The sequence below is a fragment of the Pholis gunnellus genome, assembly GCF_910591455.1.
Source record: "Pholis gunnellus genome assembly, chromosome: 8".
Lineage (NCBI taxonomy): Eukaryota > Metazoa > Chordata > Actinopteri > Perciformes > Pholidae > Pholis > Pholis gunnellus.
This window is the reverse complement of record NC_136534.1, coordinates 12,969,848-12,988,125: the sequence shown is the minus strand read 5'-3', so window position 1 is coordinate 12,988,125 and position 18,278 is coordinate 12,969,848. Positions and strand designations below refer to the sequence as shown.

Below are 18,278 nucleotides of genomic sequence, written 5' to 3'. Positions count from 1 at the left end.
GAGAGAGAGAGAGAGAGAGAGAGAGAGAGAGAGAGAGAGAGAGAGAGAGAGAGAGAGAGAGAGAGAGAGACAACAGATTTTTTTAAAAAGCACTTAAGAGGGTTTATCTGTTCTGAAGGCACAAGGTAATTTACAGTTTAGCCCATATTTTTATCCGTCATTACCAGCTGCATGGATGCGTCTGGGTATTGATGAGGAAATGAACACAAACTGCCCAGCCGCACTCTCCTGTGCATGATAATGAAGTTTTAACTGTAAAACTGCTGCAAAGCTCCTGCTACTTATTGAGCAGGAGTCAAGCAAAATTTTGTTTTATGGGATTTACAGTTTTAAATATAGAACTGATGGACTTAATAGACGCAACAGAGATGATGGACGGAGACTGTGTGTGTGTGTGTGTGTGTGTGTGTGTGTGTGTGTGTGTGTGTGTGTGTGTGTGTGTGTGTGTGTGTGTGTGTGTGTGTGTGTGTGTGTGTGTGTGTGTGTGTGTGTGTGAGAAGTGGAGTGTGATCTCTTATCATCTGTGTCAGGGCTCCCTCAGGTACCTGCATCAGTGCTCGTTTCTGCTGACAAAGCCTCTTTGCATGTACAGTACACACACACACACACACACACACACACATTCCTCACTCATTCTTTTCTCTCTGTGGATAAGTCATTAATCACATTTTGGGCACAGACATCAGAAACTAGAGAGTAAGACTGCTCTGTGAAGTATCATAGAATGGGTCATGACGTACTGGAGGTGGAAAATCAGGGAGGTGAAATGTTCATGTGTTCCCAGTTTGTTATTTTGCAAACTGCCAGGAGTATTAGCTTTGTGGTTTTGATCTGACACTGTTTAAGAGCTGCATCAGTGGCTTCCTGCTCGCACCTCAGCCTAAAAATAGAGCGGAGTGAAGAACACCCTCGCCCCACCCTCATCGTAACGCTAGACACATTTATTTACATAACCTGTGTGTTTCACCGGAGGTCTTATTATTGTCAACTGAATCATATGAGAGTGTATACTGTAGAAGCTCCTTGTGCATTAAAGTGTTGCGTGTAATAGGCGCCACTGATAGCAAGTCATCTCTGTGGAATGAGTATGATGAGAAAGGAAAACCCCTCGTCAGACAGCAGGAGGATCGGCTGAGTGGAACCAGGGTAGGTCACCTCAGGGCACTGCTGCTGATTGGCTGGTCAGATGTGTCAGAGTAGACCCAGGGCTGCTGCTGTGTGTTAGGGGCTCTGGGGAGAGAAGTGCTGTACACTGTATATATGTGCGCTGTACGGTGTGCGTGTGTGTGTGTGTGTGTGTGTGCTTTGGCTTAATGTAGGCTAGACTCTGGCTTTTCTTCTTTCTGGCACGGCCCTGACTGTGTTTCCCCGCTCAGAGCTGGCAGTCTAGACTACCATGAATAATGTAAGCAATGCTCTCCCCCAACCTTAAAACCTTCTAATCGCCTCATTTAAGGGCTGCATCAACAGCTACGCCAGGCATCATTCTTCTTCTCATCCAGCCACGTTCACTTTTTACTACCAACTTGGTTGCCGTCTCTCTTTCATCGGCTTGTTTTTTTTATTGTCGTCAAACTCTTCTCTCTAAAAGTCAAGTGTGAAAGGAACAACTTTCTTCAGTGACGATGTGTTGTAGACACTTCTGCGAGCTCCATTCCCTCCTGATCTAACTTACCTACATGTAACTCTCGAGAGTAATGTGTCTCTCTCACATACAAAAGTCTCCCCTGTACAGCTGAACATGTGGAAGACAAGCACGTGAAAACAGAGAAGTGAATTATAATTGGTGTTGATTTGTTTTGTTGTGCTGCCTAATTGCTGTGTGTTGGTGGTAAAAGTCTGCTGTAATCAAAGCGTTGATCTGCTCGGAGAAACACACACTAAACAGATGATCAGCCCTCAGCAGATGTGGGGGAACGTGGAGATGGAGCGAGAATCTGTCAAGTTGTTTCCAAGAGGAAGACTGATTCTCTTTCTGTTTTTTCCCCCCACTGTAAACTGGCGCTAATGAAGGCTGACTGTGCAGTGTATTTTTTTTTAGACATATGGAGAGAGCAAAAGTGTGGCTCATTAAAAAAAAAAAACTGTCAGTGCTGCCTTGCCACCGCTGGCACCTTGAGCTGCAGTCTTCTGCTGGGCCTGTTTATTCAGCCACTGGATCACTGGAGTCTTTTCTCTCTTCCCCACCTCTTCACATGTCATCTTGCACTCTTTCTTACCCCTACTTCATATGCATTATCTCTAATATTATTTAAAAAATCTAGACATTTTCTATCTCTCACCTCATTTTAGTCCGTTTCTGCGTTTGCTCTGAATCAGTACCAATCCTGTGTTTTCTTCTGGTATGCTCTTTGCTGTCAGAGGTGGTGCACGCTGTCTACACCGTCACAGAGATCTACAGCTGAGAGGTGAACCCACACGGCGTCCTCCCTCAGCAAGCGCTGATCTGCAGGGTCTGACAGAATCGGGGGGGGGTAGTGTCAATGTCTTAAGGCGATGATTGATACTCTGGATCTGCCTGTGCTGGGACTGTCAGCTGTTGGGCATGGCTGCTCGGTGAAAATGTTATGATTGGCCCCATCCATTCCCAGAATGTGTTTTGATTGGCCGCGATACAAGAATCCTGTGTCTGGAGTTGAGATGGAGTGCAGATATTGTAGTAAGTGGGGATTATTACAGAACATACATCTTGATAAAAGAGAAGATTTCATCGCACCCGCAAGTCTCCGTGATCAGCTATGTTGGCTCCTCATATACACAGCTCTCTAGTAGTGTGTGTGTGTGTGTGTGTGTGTGGGAAATATTACAATAGATCGATCTTGATGAACGTTTTCACGGTATCCTTTCACAACAGGCTTCATAACAAGCAGCCACTCTTGGCCCCTCATAAACACTGCACCCTGGTGGCTGTACAACAGCAGAGCGTGAGCGGTGTAGGCTGAAACCCAGTTGCTGTCAAGTCCCTTTATCTACTAGTAAACACCACCCCCTCCATTTACCCCCTTTAGCTTCAGTGCCAGATCAGATAAGCATAGGCTATATTTCCAGCATTTGTTTTGACTCCTTTCCCTGACACTGTGGTCTCCTCTTTTGGTGCCTGTGCTGTGGATGTTGCCTAACTGACTGTGAGCTGCTCTCTGACTCCTGCAGAGTGGGCCAGTCGTGGGTCAGATATGAATCAGATTAGCCTGTTTCGTTTAGTAGAAGGCTCAATTTGTAGCGAGTCAAAAATGTTAAAACGTGTTTAAACAGTATTTGGACATGCACAAAATAGATTCCTGTGTCCTCAGATCACCATGCCAATAACAAAAACATCTTGACCTCACATTTTCTTAATACAGTAGATTCACAGTGTGTGTTCCTCTATCTCCTGAATCGCTGCACACTTTCTGCTTATTAAGAGTTGAAGCCAGGACAGATGAGAGCAATAACATGTTGATGATGCAATTACCTTGCTAATGTTCTCATTACAAAACTGACCCCACTCAACACTACTCCAGGAAATGTAACCCTATTCGTCATAGTATGATATGTGGGGGCAATATATAATAGCGAGTTTGATAATAGGACACTAATGATTTTGGCCTTCTGCTCTACCAACATAACTCTTTTTTTAGACTGCATGGGAGGCTTCTTGGAAACTCTAGGATGTCAAGAAGCTTAAGTAATCCTGACCAGGTCCTGTGTGTTTTGCTGTGTTTTTTTTTCAGCAGACTGGGACCTTTATTATCTTTGTTTTCTTGCTTTTATTAGGAAAAAAAAGTAGGGAATATTGCTTCCAGCACTTAGCTATGCTGTAGCTCTTTGTGACAAAAACCTTTTGAAATATCTAATAAATGTTCTAATATGTTTCCACTTTTGTAACTCAGTCCTTCCTTGGCTTTTTCCTTGTTTCTTTAGACCCATTCAGAAGCTGACAACCAACTCTTGACCCTCTTGACAACCAACAAAAGAGATGCAGAGAAGACCTTGGGAGAACTGTTAGAATGGCTGAGGCTGAACAGGAGCAGAACTGCTTTGTACAGAGAGATGATCCATGTTTACCTGCAACCGTGCAGCTCCAGGACAGCTTTTAATGATGCCTCATTTGGTCATCTTGAATAACTCTTGGCCCACACTGAAGAAGGCCCTCTTTTGTGATTTACAACTCAGTCTGTCGATGTTCCCCTTTCTCTGACCTCTCTGCTGCCATGCGGTTAGCCCCATGAGGCTCCGAGAGCCCCTCCTTGTGTGTCTGTGAGGCCTCCTCCCCACTCTATGGAGGCTGAGCACAGCCGTCCGGCTGATGGGGAGCGCTCTGGAAGGCAAGAACAGCAGCACTTGACAACTGAATCCTCCCTAGGATCTTGTCCACCTCAGCAGCCCCAGCACCCTCCTAATCCTCGCCCTGTACACAGAGCCTTGGGTCGCCTGCAAAATCGCCAACCCAAACGCTCTGACCTTCTGCTTCGGTTACAGCAGCAGCAAGCAGTAGCATGGCAGCATTCAGACACCCCAGGTCCCTCAGGAGGCAGCTTCTTCTCTCCAGCTTCCTCAACAACCACATCTCTCCCATCTACTTCCTCCACCCGGGGTGAGCATGTCCAACAAGGGGTCCCATCTCAGTCCAGCCAAGAGGGCCTAGAAGGGGTCAGCTCACCCAGAAAAGGGGAGAAGAAACCCCCAAAACCAGGAAAATATGTATGCACTTACTGTGGCCGTCCATGTGCCAAGCCAAGCGTTCTTCAGAAACATATTCGCTCCCATACAGGAGAAAGACCCTACCCTTGTGCTCCCTGTGGCTTTTCTTTCAAGACCAAGAGCAACCTGTACAAGCACCGCAAGTCCCATGCCCATCGCATTAAAGCGGGCCTGGCATCCAGTCGTGATGAACCCAGTTTGAGTGGACCAGAGGGTAGTGGCGTTGGAGAAGACCCTGAGGAACACACAGAGGGAGAAAGCACTGAGTCTGAAGAAGAGACGGGCCAACACAGAAAATCCTCCTCTAAGGAGATGTTGGGCCAGCAGAGGAAAGGTGGTAAGGAGCCACTGGGAGGCTCAGAGGAGAGCCAGAGGCCTGAGGACTCCCAAGCTGTCAAGCAAAGGCTGGCACTGAGGCTTAGTGAAAGGAAACGTGGCCCGATGGCTTCTCCAGATGACCCTCCTTCCTCCCTCTCCACCTCATCTTCCTCTCAAGGCCCTGGCAGTAAAGGCAGCACAGAGTCTGGCTACTTCTCCGGGTCAGGCAGCACTGACCTGTCCCAAGTTAGCCCTCCCAGTGCCAGTGCCAAAACCTACGCAGAAATTATTCTAGGAAAATATGGAAGGCTGGGAGGGCAGCAGCGCAGTCCCCATCAGCAGCAGCCTCATTCTTTACTTTCCTCGCCTGCAGGAACGGAGGAGAAAAGCATTCCCTTCACTGTACCCAAAACCCAAGTAATAGAACACATTACCAAGCTCATCACTATCAATGAAGCGGTAGTAGACACCAGGGAGATTGACAGTGTGAAGCCCAGACGCTCCTCTCTGTCCAGGAAGAGCAGCATGGAGTCCCCAAAATTCACCTCCCCTAGAGATCCCTACACATTCGATCCCAAAGGAGAAGCCCCTGGCCCTAGTGGTTTGAAGCACCTCCACAATCCTGAGGCGGATCCAGCAGTTACCCAGGAGCTATCAGCAGTGCCTCTGCTTAGAAGCCACTCAATGCCATCCTCTACCAGCCAAGGAGAGCCCTCCACCTCTGGCACCATGTCTCCCAAGGGTTACCGTCTCTGCCAGTCATTCGATGAGCAGCAAGCGGTGGTAGCAGAGATAAGGGTTGGCCATTCCCAGCGTATGCTACGGCGCCAGCCTGCCATAGAAGTTCCACTGGGAGCTGAGCTAATGCTGGAGGAGGCCGGCCCCACCTCCTCCTCCTCATCAGCCAGTGGTGCCGAACAAGCCAGGCAGCTACAACAACAACAACAACAACAACAACAGCAAAAGAGTCCGAGCCTGTTTGAATGTGAAGCATGTGGGGTCCACTTCCAACACAGTGAAGGCTACGAGGCCCACAGAGGAATATGCCCAGGACAGCAAACCCTGGAAAAAGTAAGCGGGGATTCAAGTAAAACATGTAGGGAGGATCGCCCCCAGATGATGATGCACTATACGTTCCGAGCGCTGGCAATGGCTGCGAGGAAGAGAAGAAAAGAGGAAAGTCTGGAGGAGGATCCTCCCAGCCCGGGATCTGTAGCCATGTCAGGGAGCTCTTCAGGCCTCATTCCTGTGCCTAGCAGACCAGAGCACAGCCACACCCTTTCAGGTTTGTTTATAAATCGCTGCAGCGGCAGATCAAATTTGTCAACATCATTCTGTGTGAGCAATATATTTCTTTCCTTTCATTTTTTTTAATCTGAGAAACCTTAATAGCTAAGGAAAATATGTAAACAACATGTGATTATCTGCATCTACATCTAATATAACGGTAGCTTTTTCTTCTTTATTTTGTTTGTTTCTAGGTGTTTCTTTACAGACTGAGCCACAACAACAGCAGCAGCAGCAGCAAGACAGGAAGGGTGTGTCTGTCATCCAACACACAAGCTCTTTTGAGAAGCAGGAGAGTATATCCATGGAGAGTCAGGAAACAGAACTCAGAGAGAGTCAGCATACACAACAACTCGAGCCAAAACCATCACCCTCTACATCTCGCCTCATCCGCCAACCAAACATCCAAGTGCCAGAGATCCTTGTTACTGTGGAGCCTGATGCTGACATGCCATCTGTCTCTCCGCCAGTGACGGCATCCTCATTCAAGGTACATGATTATTTAAAATAGCATTTGGCCAATATGTTTTTTTTGCACAATTTACACAATTTGATTGCTTTTCTTTTGTTAACTTATTTAATTTCCCTTCCCTCAAATATTTGTAAAACATGAATTGATTTAAACCTGTTTTTTAACTTCAACATCCTGGAAAAAATTGTTTAGCATGTGAGTAGTCAATATCACCTCAGCTTACACGAAATGTTAGTTTAGTAAACTTTTTTTATGTCCTAGGAGGCAGAGAGAGTGGAGGAGTTCCAATGGCCTCAGCGTAGCCAGACTCTGGCCCAGCTCCCTGCAGAGAAGCTGCCACCAAAGAAGAAGAGACTCCGCCTGGCAGAAGCAGCCCAGTCGTCTGGGGAGTCTAGCTTTGAGTCTGCATCTCTGCCCCGCAGCCCCAGTCAAGAGAGCAACATCTCCCACGCTTCAAGCCTTTCTGCTTCTTTCGAGGACACAGCAAGACCAGAGACTGCCACCTGGGCCTCAAGTAGCCAAAGCTCCCAGATGTTGATGGTGCCATCCGCTTCCCACCAACACCACCAAAGCCACAAGGAGATGAGGCGCTCAGCCTCAGAGCAGATCACAGCCACCCCCCAACAAACAGAACAGGTCTCAGAGACCAGAAGTAAGTCATTTGACTACGGGTCCCTGTCACCTCAACAGTCTGCATCCTCCTGGAAAGAAAGGAGAAAGTGTCTCCTTGTGAAGCATGCTACCTTAGGGGAAGCTGAGCAAGAGGAGGGGGCCAGCGTGAGTCAGCTGTCCAGAGCAGAGAGTCCAAAACCTGGGCCGTCCCGCTCCATCCATCCTCCTATCTACTCAACAGAGGCAAGCTCCCGGTTTAGCCTGGAAGTCACAGGGAAAGCCTTGCAGCTGTTACAGCCACAGATCTTCCCACATTCTCAGGATGCGCTACCTTTGCAGCAAGCATTTCCCCCAGGATCATTATCCCAGCTGCTCCCCGTCACCACAGCCATCTCTGAAGTACTATCCAGCCAAATCACCCATAGAGCCTTCTTACTTTCACAGGCAGCACCTCCACCTATACAGATACACCCGGGGCAGATCCACATGGCAGAACGGTTGGGTATACCATTCCATCAGCTTCCTGCTCTAGTTCCTCTCCCGTTCTGTTCCAGGACTACAGCTAATCAGGCCCTGTACTTGCCTTTTCCTCCAAGACTAACTGCACATGTTCCTTCCCCTCCCACTACAGAGAGCAGCCCCTCCATCTCCTCCTTGTCTTCTGCTCTTACACATCAATCCCTTGTAAGAATCTCTTACCACCACCCACGGCCGGTCATCGCCACATGCCTGGCTCAGCTTACACCAGTGGTGTCCCTTGTGGTGCCAGTGCGCCTCCAGACTCATATACCTACCTATGCCAGTGCCATGTATACCACCTTGTCCCAGATCCTGGCCTCCACCTGCTCACAGGAACCTATTTCTTGCACAGCCATGGTCATTATGGGCCAGGTGGAGCGGGACAAGTTGCAAAGGTCCTACTTGAAGGTCCCTTCCCCAGACATCAAGAGCCTTTTTCCCCTTTCTCTGCCCACGGAGCTGGCCTCAGGATCTGGGGAGGGATACGGTCCACTGGGGGCTGGAGGAAGTAAACGCATGCTTTCTCCTGCAGCTAGTCTGGAACTCAGCACAGAGGCCCAGCGCCACCAGAAAAGGGTAAAAGAGGAGGAGGAAGGGGAAGAAGATGAGGCTGGAGAGGAGGAGGAGGAGGATGTTGAACAGAAGGTAAGACAGGAAGAAGAAAGTAAAGCCACTGGGAGAAAACTGGAAGAGAGTGAGAAGAAACAACCAGAGAGGGTAGAGCTGACAACTGTGAACGTGGAGGCGGAGCACGATCAAGTGCCAAGGAAACATAATAGGAAGGAAAAGGAGGAGAAGGGAGAGGAGGGGGAGTCTACTAAAAAGACTAGTAAAAAAAAGGAGGAGGTGGCAGTTGTGGAAAAGGGGGCTGAAAGACCAGCCGCCCCTTCATACCCCAGCCTCCACACCTCCGCCTCAGTTAACTGGTGCTACCTGAACTACGTCAAACCCAACCCGTCTGCCTTGAGGGACCCCCGCAGCTCAGTGTATTCTACCTGGAGCGTCAGTGCTCACAACCCCAACTTGCCGGGCCTCACCACGAAGGTGGCGTTGTCTCTGCTGTGCTCCAAACAGAAGCACAGCTCAGAAACGTACACCGTGGCCACGGCCCCGACCCCGGCCAAAAGCAAATTGGCCCCTGCCAGTAGCAGGACCCCACGGGTGTCAGAGGTAAACATAATCACAATAAACACTTATATTTATAAGTTAATGTAGACCACTCTGTTTAAGGAACTTTAAACATATGTAGAAAATATTTCTATCATCTTTTTAATCTGTTGGCTTTACATACTGTACAGCATTAATGTGCTTAAAGGGCTTTGCCATGATTTTACTCAACAAAGTCTGTTTACAGGTCTTGGGGAGTGCAATGTTATAGGAGTGCTTGACTTAACAAAAAACATTTAACATTTTATTTTAAGTTGTTTTGAATTTTTCTATGTGTGTCTTGAGTGTAGGTACATGCCACCCCACCCAGCACCCTCACTAAAGTAAAGGATCAGCAACAACACGACAAGGAGGAGAATAAAGAGATGAGAGAAGAGGAAGAACCCTCCACCTCCAAACAGAGCGAACTCTCGCGGGTTCGCATCTTTGAAGGCGGGTAAGAAATTCAAGAGCGAGACTGTTGACATGCACATTTTTTAATTCAAAATCCATCATTTGCGAAAGATTGCAGGGCCTCATTACACAAGTAACCTGTTCTTCTGTCACAAACCAACGCCTGGTGACAGCAGAACAGCGACTATGGTGAGACGAGTGCACAGAGAATTACAGTAACAGATGGGAGGTAGTGGAACCCGCAGGGACTTCATTTGTACCTGCAGCCAAGCTTTTTTCATCTTACTCCTGGCATGGAAGTCTGTGTTTAGAAATGTTATTTTGGAGAGATAACAGTGTGTGTGTGTGTGTGTGTGTGTGTGTGTGTGTGTGTGTGTGTGTGTGTGTGTGTGTGTGTGTGTGTGTGTGTGTGTGTGTGTGTGTGTGTGTGTGTGTGTGTGTGTGTGTGTGTGTGTGTGTCTGTGTGTGTGTCTGTGTGTGTTGGTTAGGTAATGGAGAAAAGGTTGTCTCCAACTTCACTTTGTGAGGCTCTCATTAATACCAGTTTTTTTATGGTTGCATACGTAACTTAGAAGAAACAGAGGAAAAGTATGAAGCAATCTGCAAACAATCAGTATCATAGTCATTTCTACTCTTGACTTCATTCACATATTCACACATTTGTGCTGTCCATAAATGTGAGGAATGAGTGATTTTTTTTTCTTCAGTGCAGCCTCTCTCTTTTTTCCTAGGTTTACCGTGTTACAGTAAGAGGTCTAAGTTTCCCCAGATCTGTTACCATTGGAGCAAGTAGAAATAGATAAGAATAAAAGGGAAAGCAGTCAAAGGATAGTGGACCGAGGTAAAATATTCCCAATTAACAAACATTTCAGAGCACACTGTTTTTCTTCTGATGGGAACAAAAATGTTGAGAGAGATATTATTTAGGAGGTATAAGAGATTTTTTAGGAATGACTATTACTTATATATTTGTGTGTGTGTGTGTGTGTGTGTGTGTGTGTGTGTGTGTGCACTTGCACATTTAAGGCCTGTGTTTTGTGTTAATGTGCACACAGATTGATTGTGAAGAAGTGGTCTGCTTAACAGTAGATACGGCACTAATCACCAGTCTTTATCATTCCCAGCCACACATTACACACATTCATTTCCATCCGTTAACAGCCGACAGCTTTCTCCCTTCGTCGCGTCCTCTGTTTCCATCACACCAGGCCCCCTCCTTCCGTTCATGCTGCCAGTGTCACTCTGGCACCTCTTCCAGTTTTACTTACCTATGTATCATTCTCTCTTCATTCCCTTCCAACATCATCTGTGTCCTCTCTCTGTGTACCTGCGCCTCTTAATACTTGCTATGTTTTCTCTGTGCATGCAAATAAGCACAGCCTCCCTCTCAACACAGCAGAATATTTTGTACTCTGACTCTGTTAGGACTCATTATCCTAATCTCCATTTTGCCAACCCTTTGAAATCGTGACTGTGTGCCACTCATTTTATCCTGGAGAACAAGCAACACCGTTTTTTATGAATATGCATTGTGCATCTTTGTTTATGTTCTGATCCACCTTCAGAGATCCCTTTTTAAAAAAACAGGGGTGCAGGGGTCTCTAGAGTTAATTAGTGTCACACAGCTAAAAAAACAAACAGATATTGGATCTCGGCAGCTTTCACCTCAATAACACACGTCTTAGCAATTAAGCAAGCATAGCTGCTTCTTCTTGGTTGCAGCAAAACTCTGTGGAATATTGCAGATTTGTCGTGACACTTTAACCACAGTGGTGAAATGGGCATATCCATTCCCGTGTGCAGAGTTTACAGGATGTTTTAAAGGGATTAGTTATGCCTAACTCCTTTCTGGCCAAAAAAGTAATTTAAGTGTGTTTCAGTACCTGCAGTATAGCCTTTTACTTTTATTCAGTTGTCGCTGCTTTGAAATTCAGTGGCCTTATCAGTTAATCACACGCTGGTTGAAAGTGATATTCTCTCCTCCGATCTGCCAATGGCGGCCGTAAAGTTACAGCACAAGCAGCGGCAGATTGTCGGTTGAGTTTACTAAGAGGCGTGCCTGCTCCATTTGTGAAGTGCAACTCCTGCCTTGTTTTTCCCGAGATGTGGGTGGATATTTATAGCAATGGCAAGAAATACACGCCAGTAAACAGCAGCCAGATCCTGAATGAACGCAGCGTAATGCCACTGTTAGGACTATTTTACAGTCGTGTGTATCAATTTGTTATGATTTGCCGTTGCTGGTTCTGTTATACAACGGGGGAACATTCACACACAGCCCTGATTATTGCAGAGGTGGTGCATATCCTGTAATTAAACACAGTCAACACACATTGGATGTTTACGATTCAGGATGGATCGTGAATCTCTTCATGAGCAGTGAGGGCAGATGGAGTTTTTTTATAGAGGACAATTCGTTCAGTTGTCCACTGTGTCCACAAGTAGCCTTTTTGGTAAACATCAAGATTGCGTATAAACAATGTTTTTATAGACTAAACCTAAAAGTGTTGATTTTTTTTTATATATAAATGTCTATTTCAGGTTGTTGACCATGGCCAGGCTTCCCTTCCCCCTTTTTAGCTGCTGCTGTTGTTGGCAGGGCCACGCGATCGCAGCAGAATAGCTGGTATTCTCTGTGTGCGCAGGGTGTTGTGGAGGGAACAGCTAAGGGACTCAGTGCTGCTGGGGTTTTGGTGGGGCTTCCCCCAACCCGCCGCCATAAAGAAAGCCTTGATTCCCTTGTGTGTGTGTGTGTGTGTGTGTGTGTATATGTTTTTCCACACCAACATTCGTCATTATTATTAAAGCTGCATTAATCAATATTTTTCTTAGAACAATAACTTAAATGACTGATAAGTGAAAGAGGTCACTTGTGACAAAGCCACAGAGAATCATCATCATGCCTCAGCTCTGCTCAGCGTTGCTTTGGTTTTTCATCATCAGCCTTGTTTCCAGCAGCAGATGCTTTCAGGGGGAAATCTCCATCACACCACTGTATGCTACAGGCTCCAAACAGCAGAAAAGCAAAGTTAGACTTAAATTTGGCCAGAAGCAAGACTCCAAATGAGTCTTAATGCTGCTCCATAACTGCTGGATGTGTAAATAGTTGTTCACCGTAACAACTTAACAAGGTGAAAATATGTTAATGCTGTGTTTGCAGCTTGTTCTGTTGCCCTCAAGTGATCAAAAAGCCATTAATGCAGCTTTAAATGCAATTCAGTTTAATTAGATATACATTTCACTAGAGATGGTCAATGAACAAGATAGCCATTTGTGCATTCAGCTCCTAAATTCTACCACACAGTGAAATTAGTGGTCTGTATATAGTGTATATGAATGTAACCACAATTTGTGATTTTTGTGGTGACCACATCTCTTATCTTTCTGTTTCTTTCTTCCCGATGTCTCTCTCTCTTAGGTATAGGTCCAATGAAGAGTATGTTTATGTGAGAGGTCGTGGCCGGGGCAAGTACATATGTGGAGAGTGTGGCATTCGCTGCAAGAAGCCTAGCATGCTGAAAAAGCACATCCGAACGCACACCGATGTCCGTCCGTACATTTGCAAACACTGCAACTTTGCCTTCAAAACCAAAGGTAAGGAGAGAATTTACTCCTTTCCTCTATAGTATAGCCTTCTACTTTATTTTGCCTCGGTTGTGCTCATTTTACTAGCCTTGTGTTAGTCGTGGACAATTTGAATGTGCTTTTCTTGTTCCTTCCTAGGGAACCTTACAAAACACATGAAGTCAAAGGCTCATGGGAAAAAATGCCAGGCAATGGGAGTATCTGAGTCATCACTGGATGAGCCAGAGAGCGAGGAAACAGGTACTTAAGAGGGGATGGGGAGGCATCTCACATATTTCCTATCCGCCATAGAGAAATATTGGTACACAGCTGGATGAACTTCTGCCTCTTAAGAATCATAGCCGCTCAGCACTGACAGCTTATGCAACACCATGTTCTATTCTCTTCCCTTTGGCCTTGCATAAGAAATATGAAAAAGTAGAGGATAAATGAATGAAGAGTATTCCACAGTCTCCTGATGCGGTTGCTGCTCTCTGGCAAGTATACCTTGTTCTCAAGGAAGCGTTGCTGGCGTATGACAACACGCATTCCAACACTTCCGTCTGCCTTAAAGCCAGCCACCTCACAATCTCCTCCCTAACCTTCCTCTACTACCCCACCCCTTGCTGACAGACTACCCTCATCACAGCCAAGGATGCGCCATTTAAACCGTCTTTCTATTCAGAAGGCTGTTGAGATAGTTTGTGAATAGAGGCATGGTTCTGTTCAATTAAATTCCGGTCTTTTCATCCTCAGGCTATTTATAACATGAGTTTGATGGGTGGTGGGTGAGGAAAAGATACAGTACGCTGTCCTAACCCTTTGTGTTTGTTCCTGAAAATTGTTCTGTTACAATGTTTTTCGTGTTATTTAGTGTCAGGATTTTATAAGTGGAGTTTATAAGTTTATAACATGGATGTAAAGGGATCTCATTGAAAGGATGTGTATGTTTTTTCTCTGCACAAACAGCAGGAAGTGATGAACGCGTGTGTGGCTCAGAGGGACAGGAGGAACATCAGTTTTCTGACGTGGAGGATTCTGAGGACGATGATGACGACGATGACGACGACGACGATGAGGAAGAGGAGTCCGCATCCCATGACGATCCGTCGTCGTGTTCGTCAGACACCCACCCATCAACAGGAGGGCGTTCCAGCTGCAGTAGGCGCTCTCAGCAGGGCACCCCGGACCCTGAGCCCCCGGGCCCCAGTCCCAGCCCGGGACAAGATCTCTCCCCGAGGGGAGTTTGGCTCAACAGACGAGCCGCATCTCCAGGCAGCAGGAGAGCGCTGTTCTCTCGGCGGGGATGGAAGGCATCGCCGAGGGCCTTCTCCCCCAGCAGTGAGAGCTGTTCCCCCAGCCGCAGCCTCTCCCCCCGTCTGGAGCTGTCCTCGCCCATCCGCAGCCTCTCTCCGAGGACAGAGCTGTCCTCGCCCAGCCGACACGTCTCACCCTCCCCTGAGAGAGGACCATCTCCCATCAGACCCCTCTCTCCTCTTCGTACCATTTCGCCCAGCTGCTACCGGTCATCATCACAGGCTCGGACTCCTCACTCGCCACTCGGGTTACAGCACAGGACCCCTGGATACCTGCCATGGGAGAGCCCTGGTACAAGGGGTGGTCATGTCAAACCAGTGAGTGTTTTGTATTAGTCTGCACAGATCAGATATGTGCATAGAAATTTAAACTGAGCAACAGCAACCACAATGTATTTCCACTGCACTTTCCTCATTGGAAGGTCTCAGTGTACGGTACTGAAAAAGCAAGTCCAAGAAATGTAATGACAAAGTTGTTGCTCCCTCTACAGGTGAAAAGGGGTACAGCAGCAGAGGGGCCAACATTGCCAGAAGCCAGTTTGTTTCCACCTGCTTTCCGTCTTTCCATTTGTGAGGGTTATCCGGGCCACCAAACAGCAGACAACATCTTCAGCCATCTTCCCAAGCACTCCCAACAAGCCAAGGTCCCCTATCTGATGATTCCCATCGGAGGGATCCAGATGGTACAGGCCAGTCCGAGGTCCCACCCTACCACCCCCTCGTCCCCAACGTCTCCCCCCATGGAAGGGCCATCACTCTCCAGATTTGAATCATACTGGGGCGGGACCCCCAGAACTCAAGGGCTTAGGACTCCTGGAGACCATTGGTCAGAGGACCAGACAGCAGGAACCAGCCAGTCAGGGCGGTGTGTTCTCAGCACAGCACTAATATGTTCCAAACAGAAGTTGGAGACCACGGACTCAAAGCAATATGGCAGCTCACATAGCTCCGCCCACACCCGCAGGCCTGCTACTGAGACCACCAAACACTGCTTCAGAGACAGTTCAAGAGCAACTCTCAGTCTAGCAGCTCCCGTAGCCTCGCATGTCATTGGACAGCAGTCAGAGGGGGATGAGCCACCGTCTGGTGGTGATCTAGTGGAGGGAGGAGCTAAAGGAGACAGAACAGACCAGAGCACTTAAAGGTGTCTACACCTTGATGCATAATGCATCCCATTTTGCTTTATTGGTTGCTACACTAGTCTTGTTTTTTTTATTGCTTCGTTTTTTATACAGTTTTCAATACTATTGCTAACTTAAATGTTTGTTCTTTCGCAATATTCAGGTTTGTTATAAAAATGCACTTTTTTTCTTTGTGAAACAATGTCTATATATATATGTATATATATATACATATATATATAGTCTCTATTGATACTGGTAATCTTAATGCCTGTTTAAATATGTTTTAAATTAATATGAATACATTTGTAAATGACCAAAATCTTAAATCAAAAATAATTCAATTTTTTGTTTGTCCAAAATTTTGTCCAGTATTACTCTAATTGTAGTTACTTGTGCCTTTTCTGTCCAGGTTTGTGTTTTGAGATGTACAGTACAGATAGACAAAGAGAAGGCTGTGACATTTTATATCTGCTTTTTTGTGTTGTTCAGGAGGATAAATATTTGGTGATTTGATTGTTTCTGTTCTGAAGGCCATTGCTTTAATGCCAGGGTAACAGAGAGTTGCATAGTGGTGGCTTTGAACGAGCAGCTGAAGCGTGTCAAAGGAAAATGCACTGAAGTTATATATTTTGTTACAAAATATCTTAGAATAGAATACATCTCTGTACAGGGAAGAGTGCTCCATATTTATTGTTATTTGATGACAATGATCTATTTTTTTTTTTTTTACTATTTTAATTTGAAAAAGTTAGTTTTTTTGTTATATCTTTGTGTCTTTATCATGATGTTCATGTGACTTGAATTGTTGACAACGATGAGCGATTGCGTTTGGCTGGTACCAGAGGATTAAGTGCCCTGCAGATTTCCCACACAGCAAGATTTCTAGTCATTGAAGAAATAAAAAATGCACCAGACTCCCTTGAGATTGTGCTTTTCTTCCTTTTCACCATGTGTACAGTATCGTACTTTCGCTCGGATAGTTATTTTTTTTTTTATTACACTGTGGGAGGTTTAGGAGAAATCGTTATCAAACACATTTGATTGGTTTTCCGCAAAAGATCAGTGAGATATAGTGTACATGAAGAAAACATCTACGGCAGGGTTTAGCTGGATCAGAGGAACTACACAAGATGCTGTTGCTGGGAGTGTGGGCTGTGACAGACACAAAGATAATCATCTCATTGTGGTACTTGTACTGTGAGGTAGAACTTTTTCTGAGGCATTGGGCCACCACAACTTTTATGTTGGCATAAATTCTCAGATTGAACTCTGCTGCAGGGATTGTACAGCATTCTTTCAAAAGATATTCCCCAGTTTGGTCTTTTGATGCTGGAGAGTGCTGTGTAACACGCCGCTCCAAAATCTCTCATTGGTGTTCAGTAGGAATGAGATTTAGTGAATGTTGTTATGATTCACATCCTCCTTTTTTTTTCTTCATACTCTCCATATTCTCTGACCCATTGTGCCCGTTAGGAGGCATCTTCTTTTATGATCATTCTCGTCTTTTTAGGTGTTGTGTTTTCTCCTGTGGATGCAACAAGGCAGCTGTAAGCATGTAGTAGTACCACTAGATGTCCTTACTAAACTCTCTACACTCCAGTGTCCATCCAAATATCTCTATATCTATGTCTCTTTAATGCAGCTAAAATGTGTGACAATACAAACACTGATGTCATTTGGCATTCTGGCTGCTTAGGTTTTACTTCTGATTAGGGTGAAGAGGGCATACAGCACCTTTTTCAGAAGTAATTCACCTTATCAACTCTGAACCAACTTGAACTTAAACAACATATCTATAAATTCCAGGAGATGTGTTTAGCTGTTTGGGTCAAATGTGAATTCATTCTGAAAACGCCTATTTTTTTATTATTATATGGAGACAAACCTTTATCACTTCCAAAAACTCTATCATTCTCTGTTGTACCACATATATAAAGCACTCCGGTCTGGCACATGCCGCTCTAACAATACAAAACAATATTCATCTAAATGTATCACTCCCATCCCTGCTGTGTTTTCCATTCACCCTCACTGATGCTTTGCACAACAATGTTGAGCAGCACAGCAAGACGTGGATTGCGTAAAGCTGACTCAGGCACAGCCAAGCGAGTGTGTTGACGAGGAGCCAAAAGATGATTGCTGCTGTGACTTGACTTTCCATAGAAAAACATTTTACAAGGAAAGGAGGAGCTTGTATTTATAGACACCTTTTATCAAGTAGTGGATGATCATTCTTCCTCTTAAAAGCAACTGTAAATGCTGACAGCACAGCGCTAGAGGGAGATTGTATGGAGTGAACTGCGGAGGCATTAGTTAAAACGAAACAGCAGCTTTTAGGACAGAAGTTGAGAAACACGTCGGTGGTGTGGCTGAACAAAAAGAGCCTCTGACTGTTGCTTTTACTTGCTATCCATTTTAAGAGACTGAATAGCCTGATGAGATGCGATGCCTGTGGAGAGGGGCACATCTGTGCTCCTGAGGGAACTGAACTTATAACCTCTGGTGCAAGAATGTGTTGCTAGCGTGATGCACTGTGTCAATCTCATCACCATGTCGAACATTCCCCAAATATTTACACGCTAGGAAAATATTGTCCCCCGGTACACCCGAAAGTCTTGCAGATTATGTGTTAGATGCTAAAATATCCTGGTTGACTCAATAATAACCAGCTCTTCTTCTGGGAGGGAAGGATGCAGGAACAGACTGAGATGTGTGAAATTACGATCTCAAAATCAAAGTGTAAGCACAACAGTGTGTGCAAGTGTTTTGAAAGGATTACGCGCAGCAGTATTGTACAGCAAAATCATTAAAATGATTGTCCTTCCA

General features: G+C 45.8%; 1 protein-coding gene across 1 annotated transcript; it reads left to right on the top strand.

The window, feature by feature from the left end:
* Positions 1 to 4,257: 4,257 nt before the first annotated feature.
* On the top strand, positions 4,258 to 16,323 carry hivep3b (HIVEP zinc finger 3b; the record flags this gene model as incomplete). Its single annotated transcript, XM_079164729.1, has 8 exons — positions 4,258 to 6,283; positions 6,480 to 6,775; positions 7,019 to 9,058; positions 9,346 to 9,491; positions 12,867 to 13,042; positions 13,172 to 13,273; positions 13,982 to 14,646; positions 14,820 to 16,323. 8 exons carry the CDS (start codon positions 4,258 to 4,260, stop codon positions 15,468 to 15,470), a joined length of 6,102 nt encoding a protein of 2,033 aa, XP_079020855.1. The 3' UTR covers positions 15,471 to 16,323.
* Between the last annotated feature and the right edge of the window lie 1,955 nt (positions 16,324 to 18,278).